Genomic DNA, 19,418 nt, shown 5'->3' with positions numbered 1-19,418 from the left:
TGAGTGTGCAGTGGGAGCGTGGGAGCTTAGCCCTGCCGGCACGCGCTTATCTCAGGATCGTCTCGTCTGAGGGAGCAGAGTGCAGGCGCACCGCTCTGGAGAGAGTCCAGTCAGCAGAACCATTGTTCAGTGTCAAGGCAACCCTTATAAAAGTGTATTTTTGCAGTTCCCCCCCATGCTTTTCCCATGGTTACACTCTGCATTTATCATAGCTTACCCTGGTTTGTCATGTTTATTAATATTTACCATACCTCTCTGTGCTTTACAATGCTTCCCTATGCTTTACCAGACCTCTCTGTGCTTTATAATGCTTCCCTATGCTTTACCAGACCTCTCTGTGCTTTACAATGCTTCCCTATGCTTTACCAGACATCTCTGTGCTTTACAATGCTTCCCTATGCTTTACCAGACCTCTCTGTGCTTTACAATGCTTCCCCGTGCTTTACCAGATCTCTCTGTGCTTTACAATGCTTCCCCATGCTTTACCAGACCTCTCTGTGCTTTACAATGCTTCCCTATGCTTTACCAGACCTCTCTGTGCTTTACAATGCTTCCCTATGATTCCCATAGTAAAAAGCACAGAGAGGTCTGGTAAAGCATAGGGATGCATTGTAAAGCACAGAGAGGTCTGGTAAAGCATAGGGAAGCATTGTAAAGCACAGAGAGGTATGGTAAAGCATAGGGAAGCATTGTAAAGCACAGAGAGGTCTGGTAAAGCATAAGGAAGCATTGTAAAGCACAGAGAGGTCTGGTAAAGCATAGGGAAGCCTTGTAAAGCACAGAGAGGTCTGGTAAAGCATAGGGAAGCATTGTAAAGCACAGAGAGGTCTGGTAAAGCATAGGGAAGCATTGTAAAGCACAGAGAGGTCTGGTAAAGCATAGGGAAGCATTGTAAAGCACAGAGAGGTCTGGTAAAGCATAGGGAAGCATTGTAAAGCACAGAGAGGTCTGGTAAAGCATAGGGAAGCATTGTAAAGCACAGAGAGGTCTGGTAAAGCATAGGGAAGCATTGTAAAGCACAGAGAGGTCTGGTAAAGCATAGGGAAGCATTGTAAAGCACAGAGAGGTCTGGTAAAGCATAGGGAAGCATTATAAAGCACAGAGAGGTCTGGTAAAGCCTATTAAAAAAACATGGCAAACCAGGGTAAGCTATGGTAAATGCAGAGTATAATCACAGGAAAAGCACAGTGGTAAACTTTTATAAGAGGTGTTGCTCATTAGGCAAATCAGAAATCCATACATTTTAGTATGTGCGTTTCTAAACATTCTCATTGTGTTTTTTTCCATTAGATTATCATCTTTATTTAAAATTGCATCCCATGCTTTACTAATGGCCAGTGATCCCTTTGAATGCCAGCACAGGCTCTGCTGTTCCACTTGTTAGGAATTTGTGACCATTTGAAAAAAACTATCTATCTTCAGGGCTAGAAAAAGCATTACAAAACAGCATCCGAACATTTATAATTCAGGAGCTGCTGCCATGCAATCCTACGAAACTCGTCTGAAATGCATCCCAATTTACAGACTGCAAAGCACCACTGAGAATGGCTGTGTGTTTGTAAGCAGAGACACGGCTGTCTGATGAGTGGTTCAGGGCAGTCTGTGTTTAGCTGGATCTGTCTGTCTGTGTGCTGGAAGATAATTACACAGCTCCTGATCCCACTCCACAAACTCTACTGTAAAACAATCACACCCATACTGTGATGCTTGTATAATGAGGGGGCTCCAGTCTCTGTTAAATACAGCTGGGTCTGCTTTGAGAGAACTAAACACAGCGCCTGGTATGTCAAAGTGAGTCACCGGCTACTGCTGGGGCTTTGCACAGCTATTGTTTTTTTTTATAGAGTTGTCTTTCTTTCTTTCTCGACCTCAAAAGAAATACAAATGGTTTGAGTGCGTCCTTTGCCATCTGAATTGGTGAAGGGCCCGTATATACTGAAACACTACATCTAATAAAGTACAGACAGAGCCACGGGAAGCATAGGGAAGCACAGAGAGGTCTGGTAAAGCATAGGGAAGCATTGTAAAGCACAGAGAGGTCTGGTAAAGCATAGGGAAGCATTGTAAAGCACAGAGAGGTCTGGTAAAGCATAGGGAAGCATTGTAAAGCACAGAGAGGTCTGGTAAAGCATAGGGAAGCATTGTAAAGCACAGAGAGGTCTGGTAAAGCACAGGGAAGCATTGTAAAGCACAGAGAGGTCTGGTAAAGCATAGGGAAGCATTGTAAAGCACAGAGAGGTCTGGTAAAGCATAGGGAAGCATTGCAAAGCACAGAGAGGTCTGGTAAAGCATAGGGAAGCATTGTAAAGCACAGAGAGGTCTGGTAAAGCATAGGGAAGCATTGTAAAGCACAGAGAGGTCTGGTAAAGCATAGGGAAGCATTGTAAAGCACAGAGAGGTGTGGTAAAGCAGGGTAAGCTATGGTAAATGCAGAGTATAACCACTTTTATGAGGAAAAGCTTTGTGAATGAGCCATATATTTCAACACACCAAAATAAATACATAAATACATAAGCCTAAAGTAACAGCTTTGTATTAAATTGCTGTGTCAGTGAAATGGAAAGTTTTGTGATATGGGATACAGCTGACTGAGGCACTTTTCTGATGCAAGGGTCTAAAATGATTACCTGGGAAAGAATAATTGCTTGATTGCTATTTTCGTTGGTACAGGTGAGGTTTAGCAGTCCATGCGTTTCCATGAGGCAAGCAGTTTAGTGTTCGTCACACTCCTTATAACAGCTTCCCACAGTAAACGCACAACACAGGGTAATAAAGCACAGTGAAAACTTGGTAAAGCACAGGGAAGCATTGTAAAGCACAGAGAGGTCTGGTAAAGCATAGGGAAGCATTGTAAAGCACAGAGAGGTCTGGTAAAGCATAGGGAAGCATTGTAAAGCACAGAGAGGTCTGGTAAAGCATAGGGAAGCATTGTAAAGCACAGAGAGGTCTGGTAAAGCATAGGGAAGCATTGTAAAGCACAGAGAGGTCTGGTAAAGCACAGGGAAGCATTGTAAAGCACAGAGAGGTTTGGTAAAGCATAGGGAAGCATTGTAAAGCACAGAGAGGTGTGGTAAAGCATAGAGAAGCATTGTAAAGCACAGAGAGGTCAGGCAATGTATATTACAAAACATGGCAAACCAGGGTAAGCTATGGAAAATGCATTAGAACATAATTTCATATGCACAACATATTTGTCTATCTATATTATAATATTCATACCAGTTTCATTCTATATATATATATATATATATGTCTAAATGCAGCAGGTCTGTTTAGCTGTGCTGTTCCTGCTCTCAACCCGTGCTTGCTCTGCCACTGAACAATGGTTAAGCTGACGACAGTCTTTCTGAACCGGTGTGCCTGCATTCTGCTCCCTGCTCTCTGCATTCTGCTCCCTGTATTCTGCTCCCTGCTCTCTGCTCTCTGCATTCTGCTCCCTGCTCTCTGCTCTCTGCTCTCTGCTCTCTGCATTCTGCTCCCTGCTCTCTGCTCTCTGCTTTTTGCATTCTGCTCTCTGCATTCTGCTCCCTGCTCTCTGCATTCTGCTCCCTGCTCTCTGCATTCTGCTCCCTGCTCTCTGCATTTTGCTCCCTGCTCTCTGCATTCTGCTCCCTGCTCTCTGCATTCTGCTCTCTGCATTCTGCTCCCTGCTCTCTGCATTCTGCTCCCTGCTCTCTGCATTCTGCTCTCTGCATTCTGCTCCCTGCTCTCTGCATTCTGCTCTCTGCATTCTGCTCCCTGCTCTCTGCATTCTGCTATCTGCATTCTGCTCCCTGCATTCTGCTCCCTGCTCTCTGCATTCTGCTCCCTGCTCTCTGCATTCTGCTCCCTGCTCTCTGCATTCTGCTCTCTGCATTCTGCTCCCTGCTCTCTGCATTCTGCTCCCTGCTCTCTGCATTCTGCTCTCTGCATTCTGCTCTCTGCATTCTGCTCCCTGCTCTCTGCATTCTGCTCTCTGCATTCTGCTCCCTGCTCTCTGCATTCTGCTCCCTGCTCTCTGCATTCTGCTCTCTGCATTCTGCTCCCTGCTCTCTGCATTCTGCTCTCTGCATTCTGCTCCCTGCTCTCTGCATTCTGCTCCCTGCTCTCTGCATTCTGCTCTCTGCATTCTGCTCTCTACATAAGGAAGAATTGCAAGCAAATGCATGACAGCCTCGTATGAACCAGATGCCACCCCCCCCCCCCCCACAACTTATAAAGCAATAGAAAAAACATGAAAAAACGTTTAAAATTACATTGTTTATGTGTCCAAATCTACTTTTTTCAAGCCATTTTCAATATTTCATGCATGAAAGGGTTAGATATCAGGGCCAATTAATATCATGAGTCCCTCACATGAATCCGTGCTGAATGCCATCTCTACCTGTGAGAGGTAAGGACACATCCTGGGCACTAGATGTCAGTCTTGAGTCAATCAGTCTCACAACACAAACAGAAAGAATCACGCGACAGGCCTCGACCTCGTCTGAAATATTTTAATAAATAAAATTTAAAAAAACCAACACACACACACACAGAGAAAAACAAATTAATCAACAAGGCAGATTAATACAAATACAATTAAAAAACTTGAGAGAGAGAGAGAGAGAGACGCGTGATTCGAACCTGCAGCCCTTATGCAAGCGAGCGATCTAACCGCTGGACCAGCGAGGCTCCTGGATAATTAAAACAAAGAAACCAAAACACACAGGATCACAGAATAGAGGACAGCAGTGATCTCCTAGCACAACAGCAGCATATGTAATGCATGTATGTATGTATGCATGTATAGCCCCTTCTATAATATTCAAAATGATACAATTACATATGTGAACTCTATGATAGGAAATTTTACATGGTGCAATTATACACACAGCTATAAAATATATATAACAGTTGAGAGGCACCTCCATAGCTGCCTTCAATACAGTGAATATTGATAGTGAATTATTACCTGTTGTATTTTAGTGTGCAACGTGCAAATGTGTGCCACAGGGACTGGCTAATGCAGATCACACTGTACAGTAGCGACGCATTTAAATAAATCACATCCAATCAAAACCTAAACCACATAGTGGGAGGAGTCAGAATCCAGCTCACTCCGTGCCTGCTCTGATTGGGTGTCATTAGTGGGCGGGGACGAGGAGGAGGAGGAGGAGGATGGGAGGGGTGTGGTCTAGTGTCTGCTGACTCACTGGCTCCCCCTGGTGACCCGACTCCCTGTGCCTCCTTCTGCAAGGTCAGTCCTCCTCCTCTGGAAGGCGCTGTGGTCTGTCCCTCTGCTGCCAGTTCTTGTGTTTCTGCTTGTGTGGCTCAGGCTGTCCGTGGTGGGGTCGCTTGCTGTGCTTGTGTGGCTCTGGCTGTTCGTGGTGGGGTCGCTTGCTGTGCTTGTGTGGCTCTGGCTGTTCGTGGTGGGGTCGCTTGCTGTGCTTGTGTGGCTCAGGCTGTCCATGGTGGGGTCGCTTGCTGTGCTTGTGTGGCTCAGGCTGTTCGTGGAGGGGTCTGGGGGCAGGTTTCTTGCTGTGTCTGAAAGAGAGCAGATTAAGACCTGCTGGCTGTTATTAGGGGAGCTGCAGCCTTTTCAGAGCACTGTAAAGACCAAAACTACAGCAATCCTGCAAGACACGATACCCTCCACAGCTGAGCGATAATCACAGGTACAAATACAGAAGCATGCTACAGAACTTAAAGCTAAATTGCTGAGTAGAACCATGGGAAACGCATGGGGAGATAAATACTGTGGTGAACTTAAGGGATACACAGCAGGTTATTACAGCCCTAAAGGCTTGGTGAATTTACAAAGAGCTACGTTGTGGTCTTGTGCATCGCAACACAAACTATACGTACATCTGGGCTTCTGTTTTTCGTTATTTACTAATTTAATTTCGGTGCTTATTTTGAGCTGTTTTGGGAGTTACATGCAAAACGTCTTCCTCAACGAAATCCTCATGGTCACAGGCAATCCTCCAATAGGAATGTAAGAATTTGCTGCCACTCGGTAGTTGGGGGCGGGTTTAAAGCACTCAGAACGAATCAGTGCGAGATACAAGTCAGGAAGGAGGGACGTTTGCTCAGCTGCACTTGTTTTGCACGAGGATTGGTTTTTATTCATTAAAACCGTTAATCAGAAGCCCTAATTATAATATCCAGGGATCGGGGTGAATTCCTGTTTATCAATTCCAATTCCAATTCCTTTTGAAAATGAAATCCCAATTCTAAATTCCCGTTCCCTTTTAATCAATTCCGACACGTCGCTGATCAAAATGACAGTGAGCAGCATTCTGTTAAAATGAGCTGCTCACAGTGGAGGCAAATTACACTGAAGAAGTCACTGTTTGTTAGTTAATTAAACTGGCTTCTAATGAAAGCAGTTGAACAAATCGCAACAATTATTAATGTCTCTAAAATGTCTTTCGAAGGGATTGATTTTAAAAAACTTCTTGAGAAACAGGAATGACCCCGACAATATATCATGCAAAGAAAGCACACAGCGAATGATCACAGCCCCGAACACTAACGCAGTGCTTGAAATAATCCTGACCTGTCCTGGGTTCCTCGTTCCTCTCCCTCCTCCTCCTGCTTCCCGAAAAACCTTGTGTAGATCCCTCCCGCCCCCTCCCTCTCCAGCAGCTGCTCCAGATCCTCCAGGAAGTCTCGGAAGAGCATCCTCGTGTGCAGGAACACCCCGTCCTCGAAGAAGCTCTGTGCGAATCTCTCCAGCTCCTGCCTCCCGGTCCCTAGCCCCTCCAGGTGAGCCCCGAGGAGCTGCTCGAAGTCACGTTGACTCACGGGTTCCAGCCCCTCCTGTGCGGCACAGTCCTGCAGCCCCGAGCAGCCCTGCGGGGGGCGGTAGTGGCGCCGGCTGCCTGGGTCGTTCTTCCAGAACCGGTTGTGGTCGTGGTGCCTGTGGCCGGGCTTGGCATCCTGGATGCTCGGAGACTGCCAGTGCTTCTTAGCTTTCTCTCTCTCCCTCTCCCCTCTATGCTCGTGCCCCCTCTCCCCCTCCTCCCTCTCCCCTCTATGCTTGTGCTCCCTCTCCCTCTGCACTGAGTACCGTCTCTCCCTCTCCTGCCTCATCTCTCCCTCCTCCTCCTTCCTCTCCCCTCCTCTTCTCTGCTCCCTCTTTTCCTTCCAGCTCTCCCCCCTCCCTCCCTTCCTCCACTCTCCCTCTTTCCTGTTCGTCCCCCACTTCTCATCTCCTCCTCCAGCTTTATTCTCTCTCTCCTTCTCCCGCCAGGGCCTCCCCGATTCCTTCTTGGGCTTCGTCGGCGCCCTCCCCTGGTCACCCTCTTTCCTGGGAACCCCGAAAGCTCCCGGAGGTTCTTCCTGACTCTCCTCCTCCCCCTCTCTTTTCGTCAGCCTCTCCCCTCGTCCTCCTTCCTCCTCCCCCCTCTCCCAGTCCTGCAGCTCCGCCCCCAGCCTCTTCTCCAGCTCTGCCAGCCCCTCCCCTAACCCCGCCCCTTCCTCGTGGCTCGCATTCGCGATCAGCCCCTGAAGCTCCGCCCTCACACCCCCCAGTATCTGCCGCTGCTTGTCCAGTTCCTGTCTCAGCCTCAAGACCTCCGACTCCAGCTCCTCCCTCTGGCTCAGGAGCCCAGCCGTCTGCTCCCTCTCCTCTCGCAGATCCCATTCTAGGGCAGCGTGTCGTTCTTGCAGGGCGGTGTCGTTGGCCTCCCCCTCCCCCCCTCTCAGCCTCTCTAGCTCCCCCTGGAGGCCGGGCACAGACTCCAGCTCCCTTTGCAGCCTCTCGTTCTCCTGTTCCAGCTCCTGCAGTCTCGATGCCTCTTCTCCTCTGCTTGCCTGCTGGTTCATCTCCGACAAAGCCCTCTCCAGCTCCTCCTTCTGAGTCTGTGAGCGTTGGGGGGGGGGAGAGAGAGAGAAAGTAATACTGAACCTGCATTTTTAAACAGAGGCGAGTTGGGTTAAACTGATAAAAAAGGGGGCTGGCACAATTGGGAAAAAAATACTCAAAACATATATAGCAGATGCTCTACAGGGATGGAAATAAGACTCCCATTGCATAGCAGTTTGATCCATTCCTGGTTTTACAATGAGTCTAAATCAGACACGTCTGAGCTTGTTACCTGTACACACTGGGGCTGATCAAGCTCGTATTAAAACCTGGAACGGGTGACACTGCTATGCAATAGGAGTCTTCTTTCCATGCTTTACACTGTAATACACTGACTATGACTGACGATGGGTAGGTAGATAGATGGATGGATGGATGGATGGATGGATGGAGGAATACACTGACGAACAAATGTCTGACCTGCAGCTGCTCCTGCATGAGACGAATCCCCTGGTTTTCTTTGGCCAGTGTGTCCAGCAGAGCGGTCAGTGTCTGCAGATCCTGGGGGTCACTTTGGTTCAGCCGATCCTGCAGGGACACAGAGAGAGGATCTGGAAACACACCCCACACAGAGAGAGGCTCTAGAAACACACCCCACACAGAGAGAGGCTCTAGAAACACACTCCACACAGAGAGAGGCTCTGGAAACACACTCCACACAGAGAGAGGCTCTAGAAACACACTCCACACAGAGAGAGGCTCTAGAAACACACTCCACACAGAGAGAGGCTCTAGAAACACACCCCACACAGAGAGAGGCTCTAGAAACACACTCCACACAGAGAGAGGCTCTAGAAACACACTCCACACAGAGAGAGGCTCTAGAAACACACCACACCCAGAGAGAGGCTCTAGAAACACACTCCACACAGAGAGAGGCTCTAGAAACACACTCCACACAGAGAGAGGCTCTAGAAACACACCCCACACAGAGAGAGGCTCTAGAAACACACTCCACACAGAGAGAGGCTCTAGAAACACACTCCACACAGAGAGAGGCTCTAGAAACACACCACACCCAGAGAGAGGCTCTAGAAACACACTCCACCCAGAGAGAGGCTCTAGAAACACACTCCACACAGAGAGAGGCTCTAGAAACACACTCCACACAGAGAGAGGCTCTAGAAACACACCCCACACAGAGAGAGGCTCTAGAAACACACCCCACACAGAGAGAGGGGCTCTAGAAACACTGTTGAGTGTAATAGTTATGGATGGCACACAGTGACAGACAGCGGGCCTCTCGTTCCTGCCTTTTACCTCTGGAGAGCTGTTCCAATCTGGGGGGCTTGGTGGCACAGACAGACAGACAGACAGACAGACAGACAGACAGACAGACAGACAGACAGACAGACAGAGAGACAGACAGACAGACAGACAGAGAGAGGGGGCTGATTCGCCAGCCTGTAGGCTTACTGACCTGGATGCCTTCCTTCACCTCCCTCCTCTGCACCTCCTCCTCTGGATCTGAATGAAACAGGCTCCCTTTAATATGCAGGACTCATCACGAACACAAGGTGTAATACAGACGCACTGAACGAGAGAATCTGTTCTGATTTACTCTTCAACCCACAATCCTGCACGACCTCCACAACTGCCATGCGCGTAATCTACAAGGCATCGCTGCACAGGCTTACAGCCCAGCGTGAACACCAGAAAGCTTAGTTTACCCTCGTGTCGTTTTTACCGCTACAGCTCTGGCCAAAAGTGTGGCAGCAAGGATTGAGACAAACTAGATGAACAGAATTTCGATCTTTCATTTAACATCATGTAATCAAAGAAAACTACAAAATGAGTCGACCGGAAGCCATAATAGTAGTACAGTAGGATTTCATGTTAGATTTGGAAATGTCACATTTTTCATTAAGTATATGGAAAACTACAAAGCTGTGTGTAATTCAGTATGTTAAGAAAGTGACATTATTCAGCAGGTTTCATTCGACTTTATGAAGCAAAATGAGTTCATTCTACATAGAGGGGGATGCAAAACTTTTGGCCAGAGCTGTAAACTACTGCCCCCCCACCCACCCCCAACCAGACCTGGGGGTCAATTCCAATTCCAGCATAAATGTTTGTTGAAATTTCAATTTCAAAATATACTGAAAAAGTTACAAACAATCACCCACATTAACAAGCTTACTGTGTTTACTGTAATTAACCCAAGTGATAATCGCAGCTACAGACACAGAAACACACTATAGAATTTCAAACAAATGGGGTCCCCGAAAGTGGTCGAAAATACAAGACTAGCGATGGCATGACAAATCTGTAACTGAACTGGAATCGATCTATTAAAATGTGCCAGGGTTTATACGATTGCAATGACATTGGAATTGGAATTAATTACACATTGCACTGTTACTGTAACCCGAGGTCTGTCCCCTAGCCCCAAAGCGCAGAGCACAACTCTGAGACCGAAGCATGTGAGCCGGAGCAGCAGAGTCAGGTGGGTTAGTCAGGTGACAGAACCGTATAGAAGCAGCCAGACCAGAGATACCCCACAACTACTCACCCTCGCCCTGGTCAACAAACACACCTGGGAACAAACACAGGGTCACAATCAACACACAGCCAGACCAGGCCTGGAAATAAGACTCCCGCTGCATAGCGGTTTGATCCATTCCTGGTTTTACTGAGAAGACACACCCTGTACGCTGGGGCTAATCAAGCTTGCAGTAAAACCTGGACCGGGTGAAACTGCAGTAAGGAGTCTTTCTTCCCAGCCCTGCGCTCCTGCATGAACCTCAACGGAGTATTGTGTTTAGAAAACAAAGCACTGTGTATGGAAATGAAACCCAAACTAAACAGCTGAATTTGCGTAGAATTACTTTCCACAGATCAAGCCGACTCATGAGTACGTAGAATGCTAACCCTACCCCTCACCCTCGCCCTCCCCAGAAACAGCTGCTCACCTGACAGCAGGACCAGCCCCAGGACCAGCACGATCAGAGCTCCCACGATGCACTTGTTCACGGACAGCCCCCCTCCCTCCTGGCCGTCCCGTCCCGGGGGGATCTCCTGACCCCTCTCGAGGGCGTCTTCGAAGCGCTGGGCTCCCCTCCTCCTCCTCAACACACTCCCTTCATCCTCCTCTCCGTTTGAGCTGTCCGAGTCAGAGACATCCTCTAGAGAAGAGGGAGACGAAAGCATCACTACATTACACTACCATGGTTTCTTGTGCTGTGTCTTTGGCTGACTGGTTTCTAAGTCTGTAGTAAACTTGTAAGAGTCAGCGATAAACAGTTTCAACTGGAACACACTGAGAAATAATCCTGGTATTGAAGACTAGGATTGTATTGCCCGTGTTTCCTCACTCAGACCCCTTCCTTACTAAACACCCTGGTATCTCTGAATAGATCATCGCCCCCTCTTTATAAATATGCTCAATATTTTAATGAGCGAGACATCCCGCAAGTAGAACGGTCCCCCAAAATGATCTCCTTTTTCTAAGGAAGCAGCACAGCTGGGGATGGGGAGTTTGTTGCCAGATAACTTCACTCAACTCGCTAAATATCTTGCTATCCCTGAATAGATCACCTTCTCCTCTTCAAAAATATGCTCAGGATTTTAATGAACTGTCTCTCAAGTATCCCAATTATGATCCACTTAGTACCAATTTGTTTCCAAACTTTTGAACATGACTGTATATAACAATATATATCATATGCACTTTGCAAAGCACTCTGTGGGTAGCCAGCCAAAAATCAGCACCTGGAACAGGATTCGAACCCTGCTCTCCGCAGGGCAATGCTGGCACTAGGGCAGACACTGGATCACACTCTCACACACACTCCCCCATCACAGCATGCACACACACACACACACTCCCCCATCACAGCATGCACACACACACACACACTCCCCCATCACAGCATGCACACACACACACACACTCCCCCATCACAGCATGCACACTCTCTCACACACACACACTCCCCCATCACAGCATGCACACACACACACAATGAGAGGCTGAATCTAAACCGGGGATGGTAATAAGACTCCCCTTGCACAGCGGTCTGATCCATTCCTGGTTTTACTATGACTTTAATAAGACACGCCTGAGATTGTTACTGTACCTGCACACTGGGGCTGATCCAGCTCATAGTAAAACCTGGAATGGGTGAAACTGCTCAGCAATAGGAGTCTTATTTTCATCCTCTATCTAAGCTGCCTGTGGAAGCGAGGACACTGCCATGCTCACTTTGCCATAACAGTCTGCAGTGCTGCATGGCTCCTTCATTCCCCCCTGCATAATGAAGCCCTGTACAAACAGGGTTAGAAACTCACACTCACACAGTCCTGGGGTTCAGAACTCCCCTCAATGAAGTCTATTATTATTAATATTGAAATGATCAGGAGCCAGGAGTTTGAACAGGGTTAGAAACTCACACTAGCCCTGCTGCTGCTGCTGCTGCTGCACCCAGTCCTGGGGTTCAGAACTCCCCTCAATGAAGTCTATTATTATTAATATTGAAATGATCAGGAGCCAGGAGTTTGAGCAGGGTTACAAACTCACACTAGCCCTGCTGCTGCTGCTGCTGCTGCTGCACCCAGTCCTGGGGTTCAGAACTCCCCTCAATGAAGTCTATTATTATTAATATTGATATGATCAGGAGCCAGGAGTTTGAGCAGGGTTAGAAACTCACACTAGCCCTGCTGCTGCTGCTGCTGCACCCAGTCCTGGGGTTCAGAACTCCCCTCAATGAAGTCTATTATTATTAATATTGAAATGATTCAGTAGCCAGGAGTTTGAGCCAAAATCCAAGCCGCCCAACACAGGACATGCTTCTCCTCCAATCAACATGCTCCCTGCTGCAGGCTCCTCCTACCAGTACCTCCTGCTCGACCAATCAGACGCCTCCCCCAGCTGCGGATTCCGTCCACTAACTGCATACCTAACATAACATTTCCAACGTCAACATTTTTTTTTTTTTTTTTAAAGAAAACGTCCGTGTCAGTGTGTGTGTGTGTGTGTTACTGTCTCTGCGTCAGTGTGTGTGTCTCTTTCTCAGTTTTGTGTCTCTGTGTTACTTCTTGGTGTGTGTGCATCAGTGTCTGTGCATCAGTGTCTGTGCGTCAGTGCCTCCATTTCTCTGTCAGCGTCTCTGCTTCACACCTGCTTGCTTAACGGCATCAGACATCTTTCTGGCCAGACCAGGCCCCTCCCCTTCCTCCCACAGCTCCTCCCCTTCCTGCTGCGGGTCTTCGCTGGGCGGGGGGATGGGGATGACATTGGACTCTTCGATTGGGGGGCTCAAGGGGCCCCCCGGGCTCTCAGCTCCGGCCTGCTCAGACCCCTGCAACAGAGAAACGAGGGGCTGAATGAAACCACTTAAAGCAGTGAAGTTCAGAGTTATATAATCTTAAAAATGCACCTGATACTACTGGGACTGCGTCACTGCTTCGGTTCCTTTAAATCAGCCCATGCACGGCAATAAGCCTCCCATTGCACAGCTGTGTGATCCAGTCCTGGTTTTACTATAACACCTGAGCTTGTTACCTATACACTGGGGCTAATCAAGCTTGTAGTAAAACCTGGAATGGGTGATCCTGCTGTGCAGTAGGAGTCTTATATCCATCCCTGCCTAATTGTGATGCTCACCGCTGCCCTTCCTATCCACAGCTTCACACCTGAACTGCAGTCTTACCGCCACACCTGCGAGGCTCTCGCTATTACGTCGCTGTTCAGCATCCCATTCAAGTTACCATGGGGATGGTTTTCTATGCTTTCCGAAAGGTTCCAAAGATCCTTTCTGTCTGTCCTCACTGCAGTACAGCGGGGTCCCAACGGAAGCGAGATTGTGCAGAGTGGAGTTCAAGGTCTCACCTGCAGGATCTGCCCCTCCTTCCATTTCAGGTGGTCAGTGCTTGAGGGATCCGGCTCTGGCGCTGAAAGGGGCTCTGCAGAGACAAGGAGGCTGAGAATGAGAGCCGTGCAGCGGGGAGTGAGGTGCAGGAGGTCAGGGCGCTCTGGGGGAAACTAATCCACAACCACAAAGCACTCGCATCGCTGGAAATAGCTAAAGAAACGCTTTCAAGTCTCTGTGCTTTTACCAGGGGGGATACCACAGCAGTAAACTTTGAGAAGGGGGCTGGTTCATTATCTTCTCTGTGCTTCACTACACTGTGCTGTGCTTTTACCAGGGGGATACCACAGCAGTAAACTTTGAGAAGGGGGCTGGTTCATTATCTTCTCAGTGCAGTGTGGAGAACAGCCATTTTATTGGTTACCTGTCAGTGCTTCAGCAGCTGGAGGACTGGCTATCCCATCATCCCCTGGGCCCACGCTCTCCACGGCACATCCCTGCAGACACAGTCTAGATTAGAAAGGGTACTCAGGGCATCATTTTATACAGCTAGCCTGGGTATTATTATCCTGACTTAGCAGTCTGTAGTTTGCCATTGAATTTACACTGAAGACGCTGAGAAAGACTTCTAGTGGAAACGTCTGCCATTGAATTTACACTGAAGACGCTGAGAAAGACTTCTAGTGGAAACGTTTGCCATTGAATTTACACTGAAGACGCTGAGAAAGACTTCTAGTGGAAACGTTTGCCATTGAATTTACACTGAAGACGCTGAGAGAGACTTCTAGTGGAAACGTTTGTCATTGAATTTATTAGGTTTCTTTTTGTGTCACTAGATTCTGAATCACTGAGATCATTTCAGACACGACTTCATAACGTTTCGAGATCACTGTTGGAAATTCAGCGGAGACAGACTTCGGACAGAGGGAAGGAGACACTTCTTCACACAGAGAGTGGGGAGGGGATGGAATGGGTTGCCATGGGTTACCGAGCCACGCTGTCGATGCTGAATCACTGGGATCCTTCAAGACCCGACTTGACAAAGTTCTGAGATCAATCAGCTGCTCGGAACCGGACCAGCGCTGACGGGCCGAACCGACTCCTAACCACCTTTTTACAAACAGAAAACCGTTTAAACCGTACCTCTGGGCCCAGGATAGTCCAGCTGGACGGGGAGCCATTGCTGTTGGAGTTGTCACCTGACATCATCCCAGAATGCCAAGCAGCTCTGCACAGGAAAACCTGAGAGAGAGAGAGAGAGAGAGAGAGAGAGAGAGAGAGAGAGAGAGAGAGAGAGAGAGAGAGAGAGAGAGAGAGAGAGAGAGAGAGAGAGAGAGAGAGAGAGAGAGAGAGAGACAGAGAGAGAGAGAGAGACCTTTAACTGTAGTTCTCAAAATAATAATTCCATGAACCTCCGCTATTCTGCACTTCCATTGGCTGCGTAGATGTGCAGTATTGAGAGATACACATGTTAGTGCGCCCACATATTTCAGTTTTAACAAAAAAGTGAACTCCTTGCCGGGCTGCTTAGCTAAGGACACCCAAACAAGGTGAATTATCCTGGAGAGGACAGGCTGCAAATAATCTATCTGATCATCCAAACAGCTTCTGATCACTGTCAGAGGAAACAGTGTGTCTGTGTGTGTGTCTGTGTGTCATTGTGTGTGCGTCTGCGAGTGTGTGTCTGTGTATCTGTGTGTCTGTCTGAGTGTGTGAGTGTGTATCTGTGTGTCATTGTGTATATCTGTGTGTCTTTGTGAGTGTATCTGTGTGTCATTGTGTGTATCTATGTGTCTGGCTGAGTGTGTGTATGTGTTCTTGTGTGTGTGCTCGTCTCTGTGTGTGTGTGTCTGTGTCAGTGTTGAAGGATCACAAATTTGTGTAGACTTTGCAAATGAGCTTCAGTTGGAAAAATAGCAAAAGCGAAGTTTGACTGATAAAACCGACAACTCTGCAAATGCAAGTTGAGGTCACCAATCTGCGATAGCACATCGTTTCACAGGAAGCCTGGTGCAGCTCCGTGGACAGGAAGCGCTTTATTCAATAGAAACAGGAAGCAGCAAACCACAGCCTACACTCTGCAGCAACAAGCAGCTGGCAAGAGGGGATCTCAAAAGAATACACAAGAAACTGGGTTAGGATTGAGAAGTGAAGCTAGAGAGGGGCAGACCAGCCCAGCTGTACCCAGAAGCTGGTTCTGAGCCACTTCCTCCTCCTAATGGAACTGTGAGTTTGAGTGCGCGATTACACTGTGGCGTGCGTAAACCACGCTGAACTCCTGAAGGAGGAGGAGCCTGTGTGGTGCAGTGGTTAAAGAAAAGGGCTTGTAACCAGGAGGTCCCCGGTTCAAATCCCACCTCAGCCACTGACTCACTGTGTGACCCTGAACAAGTCACTTCACCTCCTTGTGCTCCGTCTTTCGGGTGAGACGTAGTTGTAAGTGACTCTGCAGCTGATGCATAGTTCACACACCCTAGTCTCTGTAAGTCGCCTTGGATTAAGGCGACTGCTAAATAAACAAATAATAAAAATAATTTGTGTTTTAAATGACGCATTTAACATTGAATCACCATGTGATCTTATCTTTTCATTAAGAATCAATAAAGTGGGATTCGGGTCGTCTCAACTGCCTCTCGATTAAATCGGGACAGACGCTTATTCGGGATCTCTTTTCCCCCCCTTCTCCCAGGGCGTCCCGATAAAGAGGCGTCGACTGTTCTAATTGTGATGTGTGAATAAATGGAATAGGTTTGAGCGACTTTTTGGTGTGTCTCAGTGTGTGCGTGAGTCTATCAGTGTATTCCTGTGTGTGTGTCAGTGTGTGCGTGAGTCTATCAGTGTATTCCTGTGTGTGTCAGTGTGTGCGTGAGTCTTTATCAGTGTATTCCTGTGTGTGTTTGTGTCTCAGTGTGTGCGTGAGTCTATCAGTGTATTCCTGTGTGTGTGTCTCAGTGTGTGCGTGAGTCTTTATCAGTGTATTCCTGTGTGTGTGTCAGTGTGTGCGTGAGTCTTTATCAGTGTATTCCTGTGTGTGTCAGTGTGTGCATGAGTCTTTATCAGTGTATTCCTGTGTGTGTGTGTCTCAGTGTGTGCGTGAGTCTTTATCAGTGTATTCCTGTGTGTGTGTGTGTCAGTGTGTGCGTGAGTCTTTGTCAGTGTATTCCTGTGTGTGTGTGTCAGTGTGTGCGTGAGTCTTTATCAGTGTATTCCTGTGTGTGTGTCTCAGTGTGTGCGTGAGTCTTTATCAGTGTATTCCTGTGTGTGTGTGTCAGTGTGTGCGTGAGTCTTTATCAGTGTATTCCTGTGTGTGTGTCAGTGTGTGCGTGAGTCTTTATCAGTGTATTCCTGTGCGTGTGTGTCTCAGTGTGTGCGTGAGTCTTTGTCAGTGTATTCCTGTGTGCGAGTGGGGCAATCCATTGTAAACCATGATAAATGCATAGTATAACCACGGTAGAGAAGCATGGAGTTGAAAATTCAATAAATACAGAGCAAACCGACTGCGGGAAAACTTCATCAAGGGCTGAAGAAAGCGCCGATCTGTTTAAAACATGTACAAACAGACGTTTCTGTCTCTCATTGCCAGCCCTGTGACTCACTGACGCCCGGAATTTGCATAGCAGGCAGGCAGGCAGGCAGGCAGACAGGCAGGCAGGGCTCCTATGGAAAACAGCATGCAAAACAGAGGGAGCACAGAGATGGGAAAACAAAAGTTGTGATGCGGAGAACAATTCTGCAGAAAGCCTCATTTTTCTCCCTGTGGCGATATTTCAAAGCTCTTTTTTAATACAGACGATAGATGGGCGGACAGGGGGGGTCCAGATCTCAAACTGGGGGGGGGGGAGAGACATACACACGAAGATTGAAACGCTGGTATAGAATTGTTTATAATCTTTGAATAAACTTCAGGCAGAACTGAGATTTACTGTCTCCGTCCCTTTTAAAAGGAGTTCAAACTGAACACTGACTATCTGTGTAGCGAGACGGGTTTTTGTAAATAAATAATATTAACAATACTACAACTGTCCCAACAAAAACTTTTAAACGCGTCAAAATAACCGCGCATGCGCATTATTATTGTACACACCAATACATAAAGTATGCATCGAGACCTTTATTATTATTATTATTATTATTATTATTGTAGAAAGCAAAATGAAACATGTACCTATTAAAAATAACAGCAACCCGGTAATATTTTTATTAAAACGCAAGCGAGTTTTTTCGGCGTTGTGGGCTAAAAACTCAATACAATAAAAGTTGTGGACATTCATTAGTTAAAAACAGAAGCGCTCACTAAATAAACGGAAACTAACCAAACTCTCACAGCAGTAAAATAATATTAATATTAATATCGACACCTTACCGTTCGTGCTGCAGCTGCGTGTGAATTTCCTTCACAAACTGGACTCGGACTTTGCAAGGGGATTTCAGTCTCAGTTGATTGGCAGTAGTCCTGGTCCAATGGGACAGCGCGCCTGAGCCAGTCTCAGGCTCTGCAGCCAATGAGAGGCGCGGACACAAGGTGAAGGGGCCGGGCCTCGGGCGTGACGAACAGCAGCAGCTGTGACAGACAGCTGTCTAGTTTCTTGACAGTTTTAATAATAATTCGTATTATTTCAACTGTTGAGGCCGATACCAGAGGGATAAAAATAGATAAATTAATGCATTTTAATAAAATAACCTCTATTTAAAATGGTGGTCCAGGGATGAATGGCGAGGACGATCATTTAAAATAAACAATCTTTATTTATTGTATTGTGTTTTACTTATTAAAACAAAACAAAACCAAAAAAAACTATTTAAAAGGCGAATTCATAAATAAAAAATAAAATAAAATAAACAGCGTATAGTTCTGTATCCAAAAACAACCAGGACCCACAAGGATATACTCGTGAAGCACTAGAAATACTCCACGATGAAGAAAAGTCATCGATAAACTGAGAACTCGCTATTTAGACTATTCGTTTTCAATGTATCGATGACTTTTCTTCTTCGGGAAGTATTTCTAGTGACCGATGAGTATCCTGTTGGATCCGGATTATCCTGGGATAGAGCTGTGCGCTGTTTTGAACGCTCTCTCTCTCTCTCTCTCTCGGTATCCCTGTCTTACTCCAGCGAGTATAAAAGACTAACCTGGGGCGAGTGATTACATGATTACAGATTATGTTTCGAGTATGATTGTGAGTAGTTTTGTGTCCCAGCTTTGTAAATTCCCTATCCACTGCTGTCCAGCAGTTAAGAGGTTAACTTCGCTGGGGTGTGACAGGCCTGCGGACAGCAGCTCCTACTGTTTACATTGCACGCCTCTATTTTCAGATGTGTGAGTCATAGACAGTGTTGTGTTCAATTAGATGGCTCTCAGATCCCCAGTACAGCACTGAGTTCTCTACACTAGACTGTATTGAATTAGCTGACTCTCAGATCCCCAGTACAGCACTGAGTTCTCTACACTAGACTGTATTGAATTAGCTGGCTCTCAGATCCCCAGTACAGCACTGAGTTCTCTACACTAGACTGTATTGAATTAGCTGGCTCTCAGATCCCCAGTACAGCACTGAGTTCTCTACACTAGACTGTATTGAATTAGCTGCTCTCAGATCTCCAGTACAGCACTGAGTTCTCTACACTAGACTGTATTGAATTAGCTGGCTCTCAGATCTCCAGTACAGCACTGAGTTCTCTACACTAGACTGTATTGAATTAGCTGGCTCTCAGATCCCCAGTACAGCACTGAGTTCTCTATACTAGACTGTATTGAATTAGCTGGCTCTCAGATC

At 47.1% G+C, this 19,418-nt stretch overlaps 1 protein-coding gene across 1 annotated transcript; it reads right to left on the bottom strand.

Annotated features, from left to right (window-relative positions):
* Window positions 1-4,460: 4,460 nt before the first annotated feature.
* LOC117965075 (pre-B-cell leukemia transcription factor-interacting protein 1) lies at window positions 4,461-18,218 on the bottom strand. Its single transcript, XM_059007420.1, has 12 exons — window positions 18,005-18,218; window positions 14,785-14,883; window positions 14,066-14,138; window positions 13,662-13,735; window positions 12,951-13,131; window positions 12,664-12,729; window positions 10,744-10,956; window positions 10,344-10,367; window positions 9,252-9,298; window positions 8,252-8,359; window positions 6,521-7,827; window positions 4,461-5,505 (listed from the first exon to the last, which is right to left on the bottom strand). The coding sequence occupies exons 2-12, from the start codon at window positions 14,848-14,850 to the stop codon at window positions 5,220-5,222; spliced, it is 2,445 nt and encodes an 814-aa protein (XP_058863403.1). The 5' UTR covers window positions 14,851-14,883; window positions 18,005-18,218; the 3' UTR covers window positions 4,461-5,219.
* Between the last annotated feature and the right edge of the window lie 1,200 nt (window positions 18,219-19,418).

This window comes from Acipenser ruthenus, chromosome 35, assembly GCF_902713425.1.
Source record: "Acipenser ruthenus chromosome 35, fAciRut3.2 maternal haplotype, whole genome shotgun sequence".
Taxonomy (NCBI): Eukaryota; Metazoa; Chordata; class Actinopteri; order Acipenseriformes; family Acipenseridae; genus Acipenser; species Acipenser ruthenus.
This window is presented reverse-complemented; position numbering and strand designations above follow the sequence as displayed.